The 20,391-nt window shown below is 44.9% G+C and overlaps 1 protein-coding gene across 4 annotated transcripts in view; it reads left to right on the top strand.

Moving 5' to 3' along the window:
• The window catches only part of FERMT2 (FERM domain containing kindlin 2), a 114,915-nt gene that overhangs the window by 26,689 nt on the left and 67,835 nt on the right, over window positions 1-20,391 (top strand). For all 4 annotated transcript variants that reach the window (XM_066630066.1, XM_066630054.1, XM_066630060.1 and 1 more), the window contains exon 3: window positions 8,634-8,867. In XM_066630066.1, the coding sequence (XP_066486163.1) occupies window positions 8,634-8,867 (234 nt within the window). The remainder of the gene's footprint in view (window positions 1-8,633; window positions 8,868-20,391) is intronic.

Below are 20,391 nucleotides of genomic sequence, written 5' to 3'. Positions count from 1 at the left end.
CTTTCTGATATTCCCCTTAACTAAGCAAAGTAAGGTTGGGTTGGTGGATTTTCTCCCCTCAGAATTATTACTATCCAACTTTCCAGCAGCAACTCAGCCCCAAGGTAAGGGAACAAACCTTACCTTGAGGAGGCTTCTATGACTGTCCCCTCCCCCCTGCAGGACACACACATGCCCCATTGGTATAGCTGCTTCAGTGCTGGGACGTTGGAAAGGATTAGGCCCTAAATCTTTTTGTTTTGGTCACCTAAACGTTCTTAGTTAAACCTGAACTGAGGAGTTCCAATGCTGATGCAGTCATCTGCAGATTTGCCTTATGGTGGATGCTGAACCCATGGATTCCCCCCCCCCCCCCCCCGCAGATCCAGATGCAACCAGAACCTAATTCTGGCTGTGTGTGGGAGATTTTTTGAGCCTTGGAGAAGGTGCACACCACTGCGTACAGCCTCTCTGAGACTCAGAATGCCCACCAGAGTCTTTTTAATGTGACTTCCAGTTTTTGCCAAAAACCAGAAATCGTGTTCTAAAGGCTCTGGGCGGCATTCTGAGTCTCAGAGAGGCTACCTGCCACTGGTGGCCCAGAGATCTCTGGTCACATTCGGAGCCCAGATGGGAAGAAAATCATGGAATGAACCATCTTCGATTTTCAGTATCCGCCAGAGGTCTGGGAACAGATTCCCCGTGGATACAAAGGCCCCACCTATACACCTCTTTGTTCAAATAGTTGCTGTTGAGAAGGTACTTTAAGATCATGAGGCATGAGAAGAAACAACAAGCTGTTTACAGATATAGTGAAAATTAGTTCTTTGAATCATATCCAAAGGATTATGGGGAAGTTGGGAGCCTGGGTGTGACGTGCTCCTCCTACCTTATTTTTGATCAGCCTTCAGGTCGTTTGCATTACTGGTACCTAGCACTTGGTTAGAGGCACAAATGACGGTTAAGACATCTGGTATTTGAGAGGGCTGTGGCCACCTCATCCTTAGATCATGTGTAGAGTGTATTTCTGGCCACCGTCCAGATCTCTTGACTCTTTATTGGCTAGAGGGAAAGGGGCTAAAATGCAAGTGTTCCTATCCAAAGCTGCAGGGCCTGTTAATAATTGGAGCCCAGAGTTTTGGGAATCCACTCTTTACTCTTTGTGAAATAGTTTTGTGAAGAAATGGTAGCCTTTAATAGCCTTGTCAAATCTCATATAAGCACTCCTTAAAATTGTCAATCCCTTCCCCCTCCTATTCCCAGGATCGTTTTCATTGCAAAGACAGCAGGATCTTTAGCACCCTAAAGAGGAAGTGAGGAAGAAGATGCAGTTGGGGATTTACATCTAACAGCCCACATTTCCAACTCCCATTTTCCTTTCTCCATTAGGACTCATGCTAAAGATTGGAGAGCAAATGACCACTGATTCACTTTGGGCTTGCAGTATTGCTCTGCCCACATACTGCCAGGTTTCATCAGTGGACATAGTACACATAGGTGGCCCTCAGCCTCCTTGCTTGTGATTTTTCTTTCTTTCAAAATTATAAACCAGTTAGCTTCCATTCCACCTGTAGTCTGTGTTGCTGGTTGGCATGGCACCACTTGCTTTTCTCTACAACTGTAGAGGCTGTGGACAGACGGCCACTGCACCCAATGACAGTTCAAGAATACCTATGCGCTAAAGAGGAAAAACAAGACAAAAAGTAAAATGCTGGCTTCCTGCTTCAGGCTAATGTCTTCTGCAGCTTCCTGTTACAGACATGGAGACAACTGTGATATAAACCAGGAAATGCTGTAAGTCCAGGGTAAGAAATCTTCCCCAGCCGCCACCCCCAACTCCACAAGCCCATGCTAAACTTAGATTTACTTATTTTTCTTCTGGTAATTCTCACAGCTTGAAACCAAGCTTTCTAAATGTATGAGCTACTGCAGCCTTGTGTGAGTGGGGAGAGAATCATTCCTTCTCAATTTTACTATAATTAAAAGTTAAAGGGTATAGTTAAAGATGTAGGGATGGATGGATTTACTATTCCCATTTAGTCCCTGCTAATTTTTGGTGAGAGCAGTTCTGGTCACCGCATCTCAAAAAAGACATAGTGGAAATGGAAAAGGTGCAAAAGAGAGCGACTAAGATGATTACTGGGCTGGGGCACCTTCCTTATGAGGAAAGGCTACGGCATTTGGGCCTCTTCAGCCTAGAAACGAGGCGCCCGAGGGGGGACATGATTGAGACATACAAAATTATGCAGGGGATGGACAGAGTGGACAGAGGATGCTCTTTACACTCTCACATAACACCAGAACCAGGGGACATCCACTAAAATTGAGTGTTGGGAGAACAGACAAAAGAAAATATTTCTTTACTCAGTGTGTGGCTGGTCTGTGGAACTCCTTGCCACAGGATGTGGTGATGGCGTCTGGCCTAGACGCCTTTAAAAGGGGATTGGACAAGTTTCTGGAGGAAAAATCCATTACGGGGTACAAGCCATGATGTGTATGCGCAACCTCCTGATTTTAGAAATGGGCTATGTCAGATGTAAGGGAGGGCCCCAGGATGAGGTCTCTTGTTATCTGGTGTGCTCCCTGGGGCATTTGGTGGGCCGCTGCGAGATACGGGAAGCTGGACTAGATGGGCCTATCGCCTGATCCAATGGGGCTGTTCTTATGTTCTTATATTCTTAGCAGTGCTTAGCGGATTGCACCCTCAATTATGATTATGTTGAATTTTTGCCTCCTTGTTTCTCTTCTAGAAAATCTGCTATAGTTTGATACATAGTAATTCCTGTGTTTTCTCAATGTATTCATCTCGGTTTGCTGAAATTATAAGGGCTTGTGCTCCAGTGAAGAGTGCTAGGTGTCAAATTCTTAAGCTCTTGGTTCTGTGGTTGTAATGCTAGAATTGGAGGTGCTGTCATTGTCACTGTAGTAGAGAGCACTACCATCAAATGCTCATTGAACAGCAGTAGCTTGTTTCTCTGAGTCCACTCCTCTTCCACTAAATATTGTATCATCCTTTTGACCATATTCTCCTTTCACTGTTAAACGCTTAACCTGTAGGTTGCTAAGCATGGGCATCCTGCGCCCTTATTATTTGTTGCTAGAACGTTTGTTTTGAAACTACAATGTTAGGTCTTGCCTGAGTTTACTCTCTATGGCTGCAGCAGAGTCTGAAAACAGGAGTGCAAATGTAACATTGCTGATCTCTTAATTGTGGTTGAAAAATCAGGAGGGTCATAGCTTGTGTGTTTTTCCTTCTCTGATGTAAATTTACCCTTCTCTTATTGCAACCGGAGTTTGACATCAGGCTTAATTCCAGTTAAGCAGATTAGTGTTGACCATGGCCAGTGCTGGTGCAGGGACATTATGGGTAGTTACTTCCAGGTAGGGAAGTGGGGGGGGGGGAGAGGCTCGAAGAGGGTGCTTGCAATTCTGCAGCCTCCTTCCAATCTTTTAATTGTGGTTGAGAGATGGACCAGAGTCGCTCAAAGTCTTAGGAACTAATATCTTAGGATGGTTGGTGTGAACCTGGAAAATATGAATCAAGCAAAACAAGCTGAAACCTGTAAAGCTGGTTGTAAGGATTCCTTTCGTGCAGAACAGCACTGTCTCCCCGATTTGTGTCCACCAAGCCTGTCTGGAGATCAGTCACCTTGCACGTGTGGCTGCCGAGCCTATTGTCAGGTGACGCGCGCAGGTTCACAGTCAAAACTACAGCCACTTAGTAAGCCCCAGTCAGATCCTGTGGCTATGTGCTCCTCTTCCTCTGTTTCAGCAGCCTTTAGGAGAGACAGTAACCTGAAGAGGAAGCAATAGATGCTGCATAACCTTTTCTCATCTCCAAATAGCATTGAAGCCATAGGGCAAAGCTCTCCCTGCTGACTTGGCCTGTTCCTTCTCAGGCAGATGGAGAGGGTGGCTTTGAGGCGTAACAGGATGGATCTGTATGTACAATGAGGGAGCAACCCCCCCCCGATCATTTGCTGGGGACCCACAGCCTTATGGGTCAGCTTGACTTTAAGGACGCAGACTTCTGCACTGCTTCCTGGGAGTAAGGCCCATTTAACGCATGTAAACATGTAACATTCAAGTTTACATGTAAGACTGTGTGCTGTACACTCTTATTATCCTTGTGTGTGTGAAGGTATTAATTTAGCCCAAGTTTATCTTGAGGTTGACAAAATCAATGGCTGTTGTCTAGAATCTGCCACATAGCTTTAAACCCGAAATTGCAGACGTGCTGGTGATGCAGGATGCTTCTGTTTTCAGTGCCAAGTTCATTTCCTGCCCTCACTCAGTATTCTCAGAGTAGAATAGAGTTTGCGCCAGAATTCCTTGTCATTGATTTCTGGGTAGCCCAGCCTGGTTGCAAGCTGCATGCTTTTCTATATTTGGTTTTGTTTCATTGGATGCTATAGTGTTCTAGAAAATGATGGCTGCTGCTCCTGCTACAGGCTGTATAACATAAGGAGAGCTTACTTTTCTTTCTCCCTGCATAACTTTGAATACAGTTGTGCTCTTTCATTTTACCTCTGCCAATTGCAAGTTTTTCATAGGAATTGTGGGTTTTTCAGACAACTCTTGGAATGTTTCTTGTAGGGTGGCCCTGTGTTGAAATTAAATCTTAATTTTACTTGCTGTGATGGGATGTTGTTACCATGGCAGCTAAAGACATTTCCTGTGTTTGACAGATAGGGAGAGAAATCCTTCCACCTCTTCCTTCAGGAGAGAAGTGCAGGCACTTCTGCCACTGTTCCTGGGGCAATGGAGAGCCCAGGCTGTGTACCCTCTGCTCACAAGTGATCCAAAACCTGAAACAAGGGGAGGCTGAATTCATTGGCTTAATTAAACTATGTCCACTGAGGAAACTTGCATAATTCTGGTGCAGATTATCCTGGAAGACTAATAACACCACTTTGAATCTTTGCTATCAGTAGGCACTGCCCGCATGACTTCAAACATTTATCTGCAACCGTAACAGTTAGAAACCTTGCTTGTGATTTCCTAACAAAAACAAAGTCTTGCGCCCACTGTTCCCTTTGGTGTTCCTGTGGAATCATGGTATGCACAGATAGACTGCCTTAGAGAGTCTTCGCCAGTCCACTGCCAAATTTCTTATGCACTAGAGCTATAGGGCCTTAGAGTGTTACTGGCTGGCTGAATTTTTATTAAAAGAATCTGAGATGGGAAAGAGAAATTGTCTGTGTTGACTTGTTCCAAAATAATTATTTTGGATCCTTCACTTATTGCATAAACATGAATCTTGGAACAGGAACCCAGTGCATAAGATAAAGATTTTAATGGATTCATTCCCCCTGCCCCTATACTTGTCTTCCAGCTTCCTTTTTTACAGCCAACAATGACTGACAGAATGTAGGTCATGCCATTCTGAGATTGACAAATGCCCTGCCAACCAGAACAATAATAATAATAATAAATAATAATAAACTTTATTTGTATCCCGCCCTTCTCCCTGAAAGGGACCCAGGCGGCTAGTCAAAAGAGAGGTTCTGTAAAAAACTTATTCAGAGTCTGTTGTGAACGCTTTCCACATGTGCTGCCTCCGACGCATTCTCGGCATCACCTGGCAGGACAAAGTTCTAAACAACACAGTCCTGGAACGTGCTGGAACCCCTAGCATGTATGCACTGCTGGAACAGAGAAGCCTGCGTTGGCTCGGTCATGTCGTGAGAATAGTTGATGGCCGGATCCCAAAAGATCTCTTCTATGGAGAACTCGTGCAAGGAAAGCGCCCTACAGGTAGACCACAGCTGCGATACAAGGACATCTGCAAGAGGGATCTGAAGGCCTTAGGAGTGGACCTCAACAGGTGGGAAACCCTGGCCTTTGAGCGTCCCGCTTGGAGGCAGACTGTGCAGCATGGCCTCTCCCAGTTTGAAGAGACAATTGGCCAACAGACTGAGGCAAAGAGGCAAAGAAGGAAGGCCCATAGCCAGGGAGACAGACCAGGGACAGACTGCACTTGCTCCCAGTGTGGAAGGGATTGTCACTCCCGAATTGGCCTTTTCAGCCACACTAGACATAAGAACAGCCCCACTGGATCAGGCCATAGGCCCATCTAGTCCAGCTTCCTGTATCTCACAGCGGCCCACCAAATGCCCCAGGGAGCACACCAGATAACAAGAGACCTCATCCTGGTGCCCTCCCTTGCATCTGACATTCTGACATAACCCATTTCTAAAATCAGGAGGTTGCGCATACACATCATGGCTTGTACCCCGTAATGGATTTTTCCTCCAGAAACTTGTCCAATCCCCTTTTAAAGGCGTCTAGGCTAGACGCCAGCACCACATCCTGTGGCAAGGAGTTCCACAGACCGACCACACGCTGAGTAAAGAAATATACCTGTTGCAGATGCTGCAGTGGTGGGTCTGGGCAGGCTTCAGGGCAGTGCATTTCCTACAGATGGAGACAGCAGCGATGTCGCCCTGAGACTGCTTGGGGGGGGGGTACCCAGGCTGAGTAGTGATGGCCATAAAGTAGTGGAAGATTATCATGATGAGATTCCAGTGGCCATAGATGAAGTGCCAGAAGACCCAAGCAATGGGATAGGTCCGCAGGATGAGTGGCAGCAGGCAGACATATACTATGACCACTACCGAACTGGTCAATAGGATCACCAGAACTACAAATACCACCCCAAACCACCGAGTGACATGATCCACCAGCCAGTAGATGGGTTCAGAGAGGGCATCAAGGGCAGCATTACTATCAGCAAAGGAGTTGTAGAAGAGAGAACGCAAGCAGAGCCGCCCATACAGCCACAGTTGCTCCACCCGGCGGGTCAGCCAGAACCGACGTCACTGACCTATCCGCAAGCACTTCAGGACAAGGCGCATGACAGCAGAGAATATTCGCTGGCGGGTCCTCATCCCTGCCACTGGGAGCCTACACCAGCGTAGTACTGAGAAGATACGTGTCTTTTCAGCACGTCAGAACGGTGCAGAAGCGGGGGAAGGGAGGCAGAGATGCGTGTTGAGAAGGTCCATCCATTCCAACATGCCTGTCGAGGGTGATGCCGGGGAGAGCCTTTCCCAGGAGGAGCCGAGGAGCCCTGGCCCCACAGGGACGTTGGGAGACCGAGGGGAGCTGCCTGGGGGGCGGCGAGGCGAGGCGGAGCCCCTGCCGGCTACAGGGCATGGAGGAGCTCAGCCTCTTTCAAAGCATGCAGGGGAAGCAAGGCCTGCCCGCGCTGGAGAAGGCAGCCCTCTCTTTTACCCGCCGCCGCCGCCATTCCCATATATTCACATATATATATGTGTTTGTGTTTGTGTGTATGGATAATGGTTTCTGAGGGGGAAAATGAAGGCATTTGCTTCATAGTGTTTATTTGACAAGATACTTTTTGCACCTGATTGTCATTTTTGGTCCTACATAAGAACAGCCCCACTGGATCAGGCCAAAGGCCAATCTAGTCCAACTTCCTGTATCTCATAGTGGCCCACCAGATGCCTCAGGGAGCACACAAGACAATAAGAGACCTGCATCCTGATGCTGCTCCCTTGCTTCTGGCATTCTGAATTAGCCTACTTTTAATTTCAGGAGTTTGTACTTACCCATCATGGCGCTGATGAACTTTTCTTCCATCCATTTGTCCAAACCCCTTTCAAAGGCATCTAGGCCAGATCACTTTTAAAGCCCTATAAAGATTGCGTCTTTGGTATCTTGGAGACCATCTACAGCCATGAGATGATGCCTACTTGGTATGTAATGTCACTTACTGAGGCTTAGCTGGTATACATATGAGACAGGACCTTCTCTCTCATGACTTTCAAGCTGTAAAAACTCCTGCAAAACATCTGAGATGCTCTATCTCCCGTTGCCTTTGAAAAGGTCTTGAAGGCCTACCTTTCCATCCAGCCTCTTATGGGTGAATGGGAACTGCTGTTCAATATGGATTGGGTAGTGGCATTGGAAGTACAGTGGTGCCTCGCAAGATGAAATTAATTCGTTCTGCAAGTCGTTTCGTATTGCGAAAATTTCGTCTTGTGAAGCGAGGTTTCCCATAGGAATGCATTGAAATTTAATTAATTTCGTCTTGTGAAGCGAGGTTTCCCATAGGAATGCATTGAAATTTAATTAATTTCCTATGGGCAAAAAAAGTCAGAACAAAGTCAAATTTGGTTTACAAAGTGTTTATTAAGTGCTCTTTAAAGGCATACATACTGTACAGAGGATTTCAAAAATTTCAAGCACAAAACTTCAACTTTTTAATTTTAAAAATTCATCTTGCGAAGCACGGCCATAGAAAAAATTCGTCTTGCGAAGCACGGCATAGAAAAATTCATCTTGCGAGTCACCAGAAAAAATCGCAAAAACACTTTTGTCTTGCGAGTTTTTCGGTGTGCGAGGCATTCGTCTTGCGAGGCACCACTGTATATTGGTGGGTGTTAGCTGGCCTTTGTTTGCTTTGTGGGTTTAATGTTTTTCAGTTGTGTTTATTATGGTTAGCTACCTTGATGTAATTCCCAGAAGGTGGAATAAAAAATAATCTGTCATCCTAGGTGTTTGCAAGAAGCATAACGTTGCTGGAGAAATTATCCCAGCACAATCATGGGAAATGTATAACGAATTTTTTAAAAAATGCAGTCACTTTGTTCTACTTAGTCTCTGACTTCTCATTTTTGCTGCCCTAGATGTCAAGAAAGACTGGTCTGATCATGCTCTGTGGTGGGAAAAGAAGAAGACCTGGCTCCTCAAGACTCATTGGACCTTGGATAAATATGGAATACAGGCTGACGCCAAGCTGCAGTTCACACCTCAGCACAAGCTGCTCAGACTCCAGCTTCCCAACATGAAGTATGTGAAGGTGAAAGTGAACTTCTCTGACAGAGTCTTCAAAGCAGTCTCTGATATCTGCAAGACCTTCAGTAAGTATCTGTTGCTTCTGGAGGCCTCTTGAGGCCTCTCCACCCCCAGTCACTTTTATCTCATTACTTACCTTTGAACAAATAGAGATATCTTGGGGCCCAATCCTATCCAACCTCCCACTGTTGCAGCCCTGAGGTTGGGGATCAAGTGTTGTCTTGAGGAGGGCTCTCTATGACTGCACACCCCCCACAGGATGCCATGTTCATCCCATTGGCACAACTGGATCAGTGCTGGAAAGTTGGATAGGATTGGGCCCTTAGTCTGTCGTGGTTCTTCTCTTTCTGAATGCCTTTCTGAATACCAGATCCTGGGCATGCTAAGCAAAGAATTGCTGTCTGTTGATAGAAACAGCAGAACGCCTGTCAAATGTTAGCCACATGTTTGGGGTGGCTGTGCCATTGCCTTTGAACTCTCCCATTTGTTTATGACCTGGTCCTGGCAGTCACCCTTTTCCTTAACATTAAGCCTCTTGATTGCTAGGTTGTTTGCCAGTCTGAGATGAGGAAGAGGACTGATGCAAGGGGCTGCTTTTTCAGCACCAGCACTGAGTTATGAAAATCTCTCTCTAAGTTATAGATGGGAAGATTATCTTAATGTGGTTTCTTAAGAAGCATAAGTTAACTGGGAACGTATATCACACATAGTTACCTGCTGTATCTGTCTCACATTCCATAGCCATTTGGGCCTGTCGTTCACAGGTCTGGATCTGCCTGCGTAGGCTCAAATAAGAGCAACGGTTTCTCAATATTTGGTGTCTCAGTGGCATCTCAATATTTTTGTTAGTGTTGCCGGGCAGATTGTTTCATCTCCTATTGCTGCTGTTGTGAATTCTCACTGTACTTATTCTTCCACTTTAAGGGTCCCTGACTATATTTCTTCTATGCTATGGGCCCTTCACCCTATATATTTCCTCCTGTGTGTGTACAAACCTATATACGCATGTTCCTACTAACTCAGGATAACCCTTCATTTATTGGATGAACTGTATTCCATGTATTCTTACGTGTTTGTACTTAAGGTGATACAAGGCCTTTGAGGTTTGTTTTGTTTTTGCTGTAGCAGACTGATATGCTTACTCCTCTACTCAGGGAGCTTGGTTTACTGGGAACATTGTTTGTGGTGTTGTTGATGTTAAAAAGTTTGTCAGAAACCCTTCTGTCTCTATTGCAAATCACCAAGAAATCACTGGAAGTTGCTCTAGGTCCCTTAATGTTCTTAATGTCTAAAAAATCAACCCTCCTTGAAAGATGAACCAACAAGTCATCGCTTGCAGCATTTCTAAAATGTGAAGCCTTCGTGATGGAGACATACAGAAGGACATTTAGAGATTCTTTTCACTGGGTTGGTAAAATAATATGTATATCCCCCTGACACACCCCACCTCACCATTTTTGTGTGTGCAGGGGGGGGAGTGTCAGGAGGATGGGAAATAGCTAGTGAGAGAGAGGGAGGGTTTGAGAAAAGATTGCACCTTTGTGTGTCTCAAATTTGTTTGCAGTGCTTGAGAGTGCTCAAAAGCTTTGTGTATATGCTCACTAAACTTTATAGCAATTGTGAAAGGCAGATCAGTGTTATCCTTTTACCTTTTATAGTAAAAGTGTCTTTCTGGTTCAGTATTTTGGAATGTATAATGTTAGTGTGTTATCCCAGTGACCCCAGCTGCCCAGGCGAAGAGAATCGTTTCAGAGGAGTTACTCCCTTGTATTTAGGAGGGGGGAAGAACTATCTCTGTTTATCCCGACACTGTCGGTCTCACTGGCTGTTGGCAACTTGTATTTCTTTTTAGATTGTGAACTCCTTTGGGAGGGAAGCGTTTTCTTATTTCCTTTGCTATCTAAACAGCTTTGTGAACTTTTTTGTTGTTGTTGAAAAGCAGCATATAAATATTAATATTATAGTGCAAAGGTGGGGAATTAGGCAGGGAGATGGTGGCTAGTGAATTTTTGGCAAAGGCAAGATTTTAACCAGGATCTTATTCAGCCTCCACCTTAGCCGCTCTGCTACAGTGGCTCTCTTGCAGGCGAGAGTTAACTGTCTTGGGTGTAATAATCCCTGATATCTATCTAGCTTTGCAGAGGTTTGATGGTTTTCCCATATGTAACCTTCCCCTCCCCATGCAAAAAGCTGTGTATTTCCCCTGTTTATATTTGTCTCAGGGTTGATTGTCCTCTTGCTCTCCTGCAGAAAAGAACTGTTGGAAATACTAACTAGACGTTTTCCTACTGGGACCAAAATTATTTCCCACAGTGTTTTTTGCCCCGTTCTCACCCTTCACAGGATAGGACCTCTCCTCTTCCCCCCCCCCAAGAATTGGGAGTATTCCAGTTTGTTCCTTTACACAGTGGGAAGTAATAGTTGTCTTGTGATCCTCGGTATCACCTGGCTGGAATCCCTAGCATGTATGCACTGCTGAAACAGAGTCGCCTGTGCTGGCTTGGTCATATCGTGAGAATGGGCAATGGCCGGATCCCAAAGGATCTCCTCTATGGAGAACTCGTGCAGGGAAAGCACCCTACAGGTAGACCACAGCTGCGATACAAGGACATCTGCAAGAGGGATCTGAAGGCCTTAGGAATGGACCTCAACAGGTGGGAAACCTTGGCCTCTGAGCATCCCGCTTGGAGGCAGGCTGTGCAGCATGGCCTTTCCCAGTTTGAAGAGACACTTGGCCAACAGACTGAGGCAAAGAGGCAAAGAAGGAAGGCCCATAGCCAGGGAGACAGACCAGGGACAGACTGCACTTGCTCCCAGTGTGGAAGGGATTGTCACTCCTGAATTGGCCTCTTCAGCCACACTAGACGCTGTTCCAGAACCACTTTTCAGAGCGCGATACCATAGTCTTCGACTGAAGGATGCCAATGATGAAGTGGTATGTTTTCACGGTGACCTGGTTTTGGCACATACGACTACTATTACTTATGGTAAAATTATCTTTTTTTTAAAGTATGGAAGATAGAACAGAAACTAGATTAAATCTGTTTAATGGATAGAGTTTCTATTCCCCCCCCCATTACCTTATCATATGCATCATGCTACTGTTAACCAAGGGGGTGATTTGTAAGTGTTAGTCTTTGGTGCTTGTTTCTGTATGCCCCTCACTTCCAGTCCAGCAGCTTAGTTGAATAATTGTAGCATAACAGATTAATGTTTGAAATTTTATGTGGTTGTTGTCTGCATCCTACACTAATCTATTTCATAGAGGTGTCTAAGCTTGACAGTCTCATTCCCAGAAAATACGTAGTAGTATTCAAAATCTCCAGTAGTATAGTACTATTGGCAACCTTCAGTCTCGAAAGACTATGGTATCGCGCTCTGAAAGGTGGTTCTGGCACAGCGTCTAGTGTGGCTGAAAAGGCCAATCCGGGAGTGACAATCCCTTCCACACCGGGAGCAAGTGCAGTCTGTCCCTGGTCTGTCTCCCTGGCTATGGGCCTTCCTTCTTTGCCTCTTAGCCTCCAATACCTATACTTTTAAGTAGTGGCAGAACATACATTTTGGAGAAAAATACCTATACATGACTGCTTCAAACAGGCTAGAATAATTAATCTGTCATAATTCAAGATGACCAACCCGCTGGTGATGTTGAATACCAAGATGTGTGGAATTTACATATCAGGACATGAGTGTTTAAATTTAGATTTAGTTTTTGCTTTCTTGTCAGCAAAGACGAGACGGATGATCATATTCCATGTTAGTATTTTCCAGTGCAATAGCAAAGAGCTGTTCACACTGACCATTTTTATGAAAACATTTCTTTGAACACAGGAGCTCTTCCTCAACAGCTGAAGTTGATCAGTTCCTTGCACTTTTTCTGCTTCTGGCAGCCTTGTTGATGCAAAGTGACCTTGTCTTTGTGCAATTGTTGTCTTCAGGAGTTGGGACATTCTGTGGTAATACCAAGCTTTTGTTTGCCAGATGCTGTCATGATAGATGCCCTCTATTCATGTGTTAAGAATTAGATAAGAGCACTTTGTGTAGGTGGTAAGTTCTTGCATCATCTTGAGAACAGGGTACTTATCTTTTATTGTTCACGCTGTTACAGAAATACCTTTATCTTTAAGTTACATGTTAGTGTATGATTTGTCATTGCCTGAGAAGGAGGAAAACTTTGGTCACTGGAAGATAGACTTTCTATGTCAACCATGCTGATTTCTTTTCCTTTCTGGCAAACTGAGATATTGTGTCAATGGGATGATAAAGTTGATATGTTGATGTCCAAGTGTTCCCTTGATCAAATACCACCAATAGTTGCATAATGGAATTGTGAGTTGTCAGCCTGACAATGTTCACCAGCATCATCAAGACATCTGTGCCATTGTACTGATCATAATGTATACTTTTCTGTTGCATCCAAGACATGGAGACAAATCTGTACCTGCTTCATCAAACCTAATGATTGGCATTGAATAGTTACTGCTTTCAACACAGTTAACTGGCTAGAGATGATATATCATAGAGTTGGAAGGGGACTTCGCCATCTAGGTCTGTCATTTGTGGTTGGTAATCCTTGAGGTTTTTCTTTATTCTTGGAAATCCCATGAGAAGAAAGCACAACTTTATGGAAAGCTTTGTCAACTCTTTGTTCCCTTCCTTCACTTCTGTTGAGCAACTTCCTTTAAACTATTTGCCTTGTATATGTCCCAAATCACATTGTTTCATTTGCAGTTACCTCTTGATCCATGGCAAAAAGATCAAAGAACCATAGTCGACAAAAGATAGATGTTTCTTGCAGCCTGTATTACAAATAGTTTTTTTCATCAAAGTCGAGCTTGTCCTTATCCTTGGTAGACCTAGAACAGTGCAGTAATTCAAACTGACAGTCTCACAGCTGGAGTTTACTATGCTGAGACAAAGTGAGAGACCCTGAATACTTTTCATGGGGGAGGAGGGACAACACAACTGCCTTAACACAACTGATAAGCTATGAAGAGTTGGCTAAAGAAACAATAGTCACTTTGAGAGTTTGTCTGCTGATTGAGTGGGCTTTAGAGTCTATTAAGCTGGTGTATGTCAGTCCCAGCAGGTGGGCTAGCTTGGAGCTATTATCCTGTCCAAACCAAGATGAAGAGGACAGCACTTACACAAAAAGACCTGCTCGCCTGGCAATGTGATCTTTCTGTAGCAGCACTGATTTCAAAGTGTTGCAGGGAAACCTCTTTCCTAATGAACCCTATACTTCCATATGAAAACCAAGTGGTTTTCCATAGGGAAGATAGAGGTGGGGTGGAAAGAAGGAGTAAAGCGGGCTGGGTCAGCAGCTACCCTTCAGGTGCTCTGGTTCTACGCTGTTTAGGGTTTTAAAATAACAACCAACATCTTTAACTGCACTCAGAAACATACCAGTAGCTAGTGCAGTCAATGTAGGAGGAGCATCACCTGATAATGCTTGGCTGTGGTTAAAACGTGTGTGGATGCGTTCTGCACTTGATGAGTTTTCTGGGTGCCCTTCAAAGGTAGCCCCATGTATAATGTGTGAATAAACATAGGCAAAAGACAAGCAGAATGATAGGTGGTAACATGTCAGCTACCACCGTTGATATTTGGCACAGCAGGTCCATGTGATCTTCAGTCTCGCAGGTCATAATTTCACTCAGAACATGCTCTAAGTCAGTGTTTCTCAAACCATGGGTCAGGACCCACTAGGTGGGCTATGAGTCAATTTCAGGTGGGTCCCCATTCACTTCAGTATTTTATTTTAAATATATTAGATTTGATGTTGCCATGGTATGTAACTGTATTTGGGGAAATGTTACAAATCTGTACTTTTAACAGGCTACTCTGTATATACTTTTAACAATGACAGTAAATTGGACTTATTCCTGGGTAAGTGTGGGTAGGAGTGCAGCCTAAGATTGCAGCATTGTTAAAAAATGTTCCTGCTTGATGATGTCACTTCCAGTCATGACATCACTTCTGGTGGGTCCTGACAGATTCTAATTCTAAAAAGTGGGTCCCAGTGCTTAGTTAGTTGGCAGCCTTCAGTCTCGAAAGACTATGGTATCGCGCTCTGAAAGGTGGTTCTGGAACAGCGTCTAGTGTGACTGAAAAGGCCGATTTGGGAGTGACAATCCCTTCCACACTGGGAGCAAGTGCAGTCTGTCCCTGGCCTGTCTCCCTGGCTATGGGCCTTCCTTCTTTGCCTCTTAGCCTCAGACTGTTGGCCAAGTGTCTCTTCAAACTGGGAAAGGCCATGTTGCACAGCCTGCCTCCAAGCGGACCGCTCAGAGGCCAGGGTTTCCCACTTGTTGAGGTCCATCCCTAAGGCCTTCAGATCCCTCTTGCAGATGTACTTGTATCGCAGCTGTGGTCTACCTGTAGGGCGCTTTCCTTGCACGAGTTCTCCATAGAGGAGATCCTTTGGGATCCGGCCATCATCCATTCTCATGACATGACCGAGCCAACGCAGGCGTCTCTGTTTCAGTAGTGCATACATGCTAGGGATTCCAGCACGTTCCAGGACTGTGTTGTTTGGAACTTTGTCCTGCCAGGTGATGCCGAGAATACGTCGGAGGCAGCGCATGTGGAAAGCATTCAGTTTCCTCTCCTGTTGTGAGTGAAGAGTCCATGACTCGCTGCAGTACAGAAGTGTACTCGGGACGCAAGCTCTGTAGACCTGGATCTTGGTATGTTCCGTCAGCTTCTTGTTGGACCAGACTCTCTTTGTGAGTCTGGAAAACGTGGTAGCTGCTTTACCGATGCGTTTGTTTAGCTCGGTATCGAGAGAAAGAGTGTCGGAGATCGTTGAGCCAAGGTACACAAAGTCATGGACAACCTCCAGTTCATGTGCAGAGATTGTAATGCAGGGAGGTGAGTCCACATCCTGAACCATGACCTGTGTTTTCTTCAGGCTGATTGTCAGTCCAAAATCTTGGCAGGCCTTGCTAAAACTATCCATGAGCTGCTGGAGATCTTTGGCAGAGTGGGTAGTGAAAGCTGCATCATCGGCAAAGAGGAAGTCACGCAGACACCAGTGCTAAATATGTGAGAACCACTGCTCTATTAGACTACCTATTATAGATTTTTTCCCTCAAAACTGAATACTTTCTTATTTTAAATGTAACTAAAGCTACATGCATTATTTTTTATGTAGTTCTGACCAACATTGCACATTTTAACCAATCATATTAATGCTTTTTTATCCTTAATACTCTTGTTTAGAATTTGGTGGTGTGAATATGGTCTAGAGCAGTGTTTCTCAAACTGTGTGTTGGGACCCACTAGGTGGGTCGTGAACCAATTTCAGGTGGGTCCGCATTCATTTCAATATTTTATTTTTAATAGATTAGACTTGATGCTACCATAGTATGTGACTGCATTTGGGGAAATCTTACAGACTTGTACTTTTAATAAACTACTATGCATATTCTTTTAACAGTGATAGTCGATGGGACTTAATTCTAGGTAGGATTGCAGCCTAGGATTGTTAAAAATATTCCTGCTTGATTATGTCACTTCTAGTCATGACATTACTTCTGGTGAGTTCTGACAGATTCTCTTTCTACAAAGTGGGTCCCAGTGCTGAATGTGTGAGAACCACTGGTCTTGAGAGAAAGGGAGAGAGAGCTATCTATATAGCCAATTGGATTTTATTTTTACTAGCATGGGTACTCTCTTTTCCACAAGCCCTGTCTGCAGACTGCATTTTTACTGGAAAGCCTAAGTCTCATACTTGTGAAAGACCTGAATAATGATGGTCTGCTTGAGCCATGGTTTCTTCTTATGCCTTCAGGGAAAGGATATTCTTAGATAGCTGTGATTTGCAGGACTACAAAGAATCTGAATCACTGTGACAAATACCACTTTCTGGAACCCTCAAGCAAAGGGATGAGTAAAGAACAGGATGCTTGGTTTTGGGACAAAGAGGAATGCCTTTGGAAGCTGCATGGTTGCCTGGCTTGATCAGGCTAAAGCCCCATCTAGTTCAGCACCCTGTTTTCCATCAGTAACCATGGGGCTGTGAGGGACAACTGGGCTGCCAATGACCAATGCCATGGGGCTGCTCACAAGCAGGAGAGAGAGGCTTGCTTCTGTCTCACCATTGCTCTCTTGAAAGGGGTATTCCTAGGCATGCTGCAGCTGAACCTGAAAGTAGCAGACAACACTCTCGTTTTGTTGCTCAAAGAAAGAGGTGCAGGTCCATTTTTTTTCTTAATCAGATAGTGGAGATTCAACCAAGTGTCACTGTGCTAGCTACAGTTGTCAGTGCAATGTGGTGGTGTTGGGCTCTTAGTGCAGGACACACTATTCTCCAGGCATGCGACTGGAATTCTACAGAATTGTTTCACACTATGCAATGATTTCACTTAGTACTTAGCAAAGGAATATCTTTCTAGAAACCTATCATTAGCTTGCATGAGGCCCCATGAGTTACTGGCATCAGGATCCCTGCACTATGTACGTGGCACACAGCTTTGGACAATAGGGAAAGTTGTGGTGTTAGTGCTACCATAGGGGCTGCAAGCTGACTGGTGGCAAGGATATGTAGGCAAAACAAGGGTACCTTTATAATCCTTTAGACAAGTCATACATGGCCTTTATGTTTTTTGCGTCTTGTAGTAGTTAGTGTTGTAGAATCTTGGGTTCGAGACATTTACTTAAAAAGTAGTAGCTACAAATGGGTGGAGGGGGAAGGCATCAATGCATGGAATGATCTTAGCACCTGAGTGAGAGAGAAATTACTTTGATACAAATAATTTTCAGTATTGGCAAATGTTCTTTAAGAGTCCAATTGAAATATGTGGTTTAACTTCCTGGACACTTAAGCCTTCTCACCAAGATAAATTTTTATTTTTATAAGAATTGCCAGTACAACTCAGGTTTCTCCCCCTTGAAAAGTGTGCAGGTTTTAAAATATGAAATTGAATCTTAGAACTCATGATTTGCTTCATGTCCATGCAGACTTCTGGAGCTTGATTAAGTGCTTCATTGAAATGATGCAAAGTAGAAGCTAATTATTTGTTCAGAAACTTTATATTAAAATATATAAGTAGTTCTGACTTGCAGTGGATTTGCCAGCACAGAATGGCCCTAATTTTTGCTGTGTTTTTGTACCCATTAGAGCAGTTAGATCTGTTGCCTTCAAAGTGCTTCTATAATATTGAGTGCCCTGCAAACTTTATGGGTTGCTATACAACTATAGTTGGTTTCATGTTTGAGGCTTCTTGAAGGGCTGCTTGTTGGAGTTTCAATATAACTGTTGGACTACTACTTCCTTGTAGCACAGAAAGCTCATGTGCCAGTACACTGGTTGCTTTGTTAATTGGCGGAAGCTGAAATCTGTATCAGCCCAACTTCTAAAGTCTGGACACAGGCCATTGGTAGCAATATCTTTCTTAGTGAGGTTCTCAAACCTGAGCATTTTCAGGCACCACTTTCTAGGGGATGGTGTCTGTATGTCCTAACTCTCCCAACACTCAATTTTAGTGGATGTCCCCTGGTTCTGGTGTCGTGTGAGAGGATAAAGAGCATCTCTGTATCTACTCTGTCCAACCCCTGCATAATTTTGTCTCAATCATGTCCCCCCTCAGGCGTCTCTCTTCTAGGCTGAAGAGGCCCAAACACTGTAGCCTTTCCTCATAAGGAAGGTGCCCCAGCCCCGTAATCATTGTAGTTGCTCTGTTTTGCACCTTTTCCATTTCCACTATGTCATTTTTGAGATGTGGTGACCAGAACTGAACACAATACTTCAGGTGTGGCCTTACCATCGATTTGTACAACAGCATTATAATATTAGCCATTTTGTTCTCAATACCTTTTCTAATGATCCCATGCGTAGAATTGGCCACCTTTACTGCCACTGCACATCGGGTCTACACTTTCATCGAGCTGTCCACCACCCCCCCAAGATCTCTCTCCTGATCTGTCACAGACAGCTCAGGACCCTTCAGCCTATATGTGAAGTTTTGATTTTTTGCCCCAATGTGCCTGTTGTTGTTGTTATGACTTTACACTTAGTTACATTGCAACGCATCTGCCATTTTGCTGCCCATCCTGCCAGTCTGGAGATATCCTTCTGGAGCTCCTCACAATCGCTTCTTGTCTTCATCACTCGGAAAAGCTTGGTGTCATCTGCAGACTTAACCACCTTGCTGCTCAGCCCTGTCTTCAGGTCATTTATGAACAGGTTGAAAAGCACTGGTTACTTGGGGCACACCACTTTTCACCTCTGAAAGGGGTTGAAAGAGGGGTGCTTTCACTTACTTGGACTCAGTGAGGGCTATTGGAGGTGCGGAGAGCCTAGCGCAGCCCTCTTCAGGGCTCCCCAAGGCTTGGAATCTTGAAAAGGAGTGATTGCAGTGCACCTCCTGCAAACAGGAGGTGCTTTGCAATTGCTACGTTTCAAGATTCCAAGCCTTGGAGAGCCCTGAAGAGGGCTGCGCTGGGCTCCCCACACCTCCTGCAGCAGCAGCAGCCCTCACTGAATCCAAGTAAGTGGAAACACCCCCCTTTAACCCTCCCCCTTAGGGACAGGATCCTGGGGATCATGTCCCTGCCCTTGCCCCTTCCCCACAAAGACTTACTGAGGAAGTAAAGCTCCCTCAAAGTTTGAGAACCACTGACTTAGAGGATTTAGGGGCCATATAATGGTAGTCTTGAGGGCTGCTATGAAGAGCACAATGAACAAACACAGATGGTCACCCAAAATCAATTTGAACGGGAATAAAAAGTTATGCACAGCTTGCCCCTGAGAGGAGGTGGTAGCCTTGCATTCGTTTTGGGACATGGAGGCTGCTGCCAGCACGACTGTGGTGAATTGGAACAAACTCTCTGCCTTGCTAGAGGACGCCTGTACCAAGCCACAGGTCAGAACTTGGGCACGGTTGATTGTAGTGATAAGAGCCTTTGGCCTCAGAGCCCAGAGGATATTGGTCACATTGGGACAGATTGTCTCTCCCTGTCATTTAGCTGTGCGAATAATCAAGCAATGGAACTCGTTTCCAAGGGGCCCTGTGGAAGTGCCATTGCAAGATCTAAGAGGAGATGCCTGTCCTGGATAAAGAGAGGTTGTCTTGCCTTGAATAAATAGGTCCTCTCATGTGATGTTGGCAACCTTCAGTCTCGAAAGACTATGGTATCGCGCTCTGAAAGGTGGTTCTGGAACAGCGTCTAGTGTGGCTGAAAAGGCCAATTCGGGAGTGACAGTCCCTTCCACACCGGGAGCAAGTGCAGTCTGTCCCTGGTCTGTCTCCCTGGCTATGGGCCTTCCTTCTTTGCCTCTTAGCCTCAGACTGTTGGCAAAGTGTCTCTTCAAACTGGGAGAGGCCATGCTGCACAGCCTGCCTCCAAGCAGGACACTCAGAGGCTAAGGTTTCCCACCTGTTGAGGTCTATTCCTAAGGCCTTCAGATCCCTCTTGCAGATATCCTTGTATCACAGCTGTGGTCTACCTGTAGGGCATGAAATACTAATACCGGTAGGGCATGAAATATTAGTAAACAAGCAGAACAACTCTTCTTTGCAGGGCCTGTTAACCCAAAATTTGAATTTTGTTGAAAGGAATGGAGGTTGGGCTGTAGTCGTGCTT

Source organism: Tiliqua scincoides, chromosome 1 (genome assembly GCF_035046505.1).
Source record: "Tiliqua scincoides isolate rTilSci1 chromosome 1, rTilSci1.hap2, whole genome shotgun sequence".
Classification (NCBI taxonomy): Eukaryota; Metazoa; Chordata; class Lepidosauria; order Squamata; family Scincidae; genus Tiliqua; species Tiliqua scincoides.
Note: the sequence above shows the minus strand (reverse complement) of the source record. Positions and strands in the feature narration are given on the sequence as shown.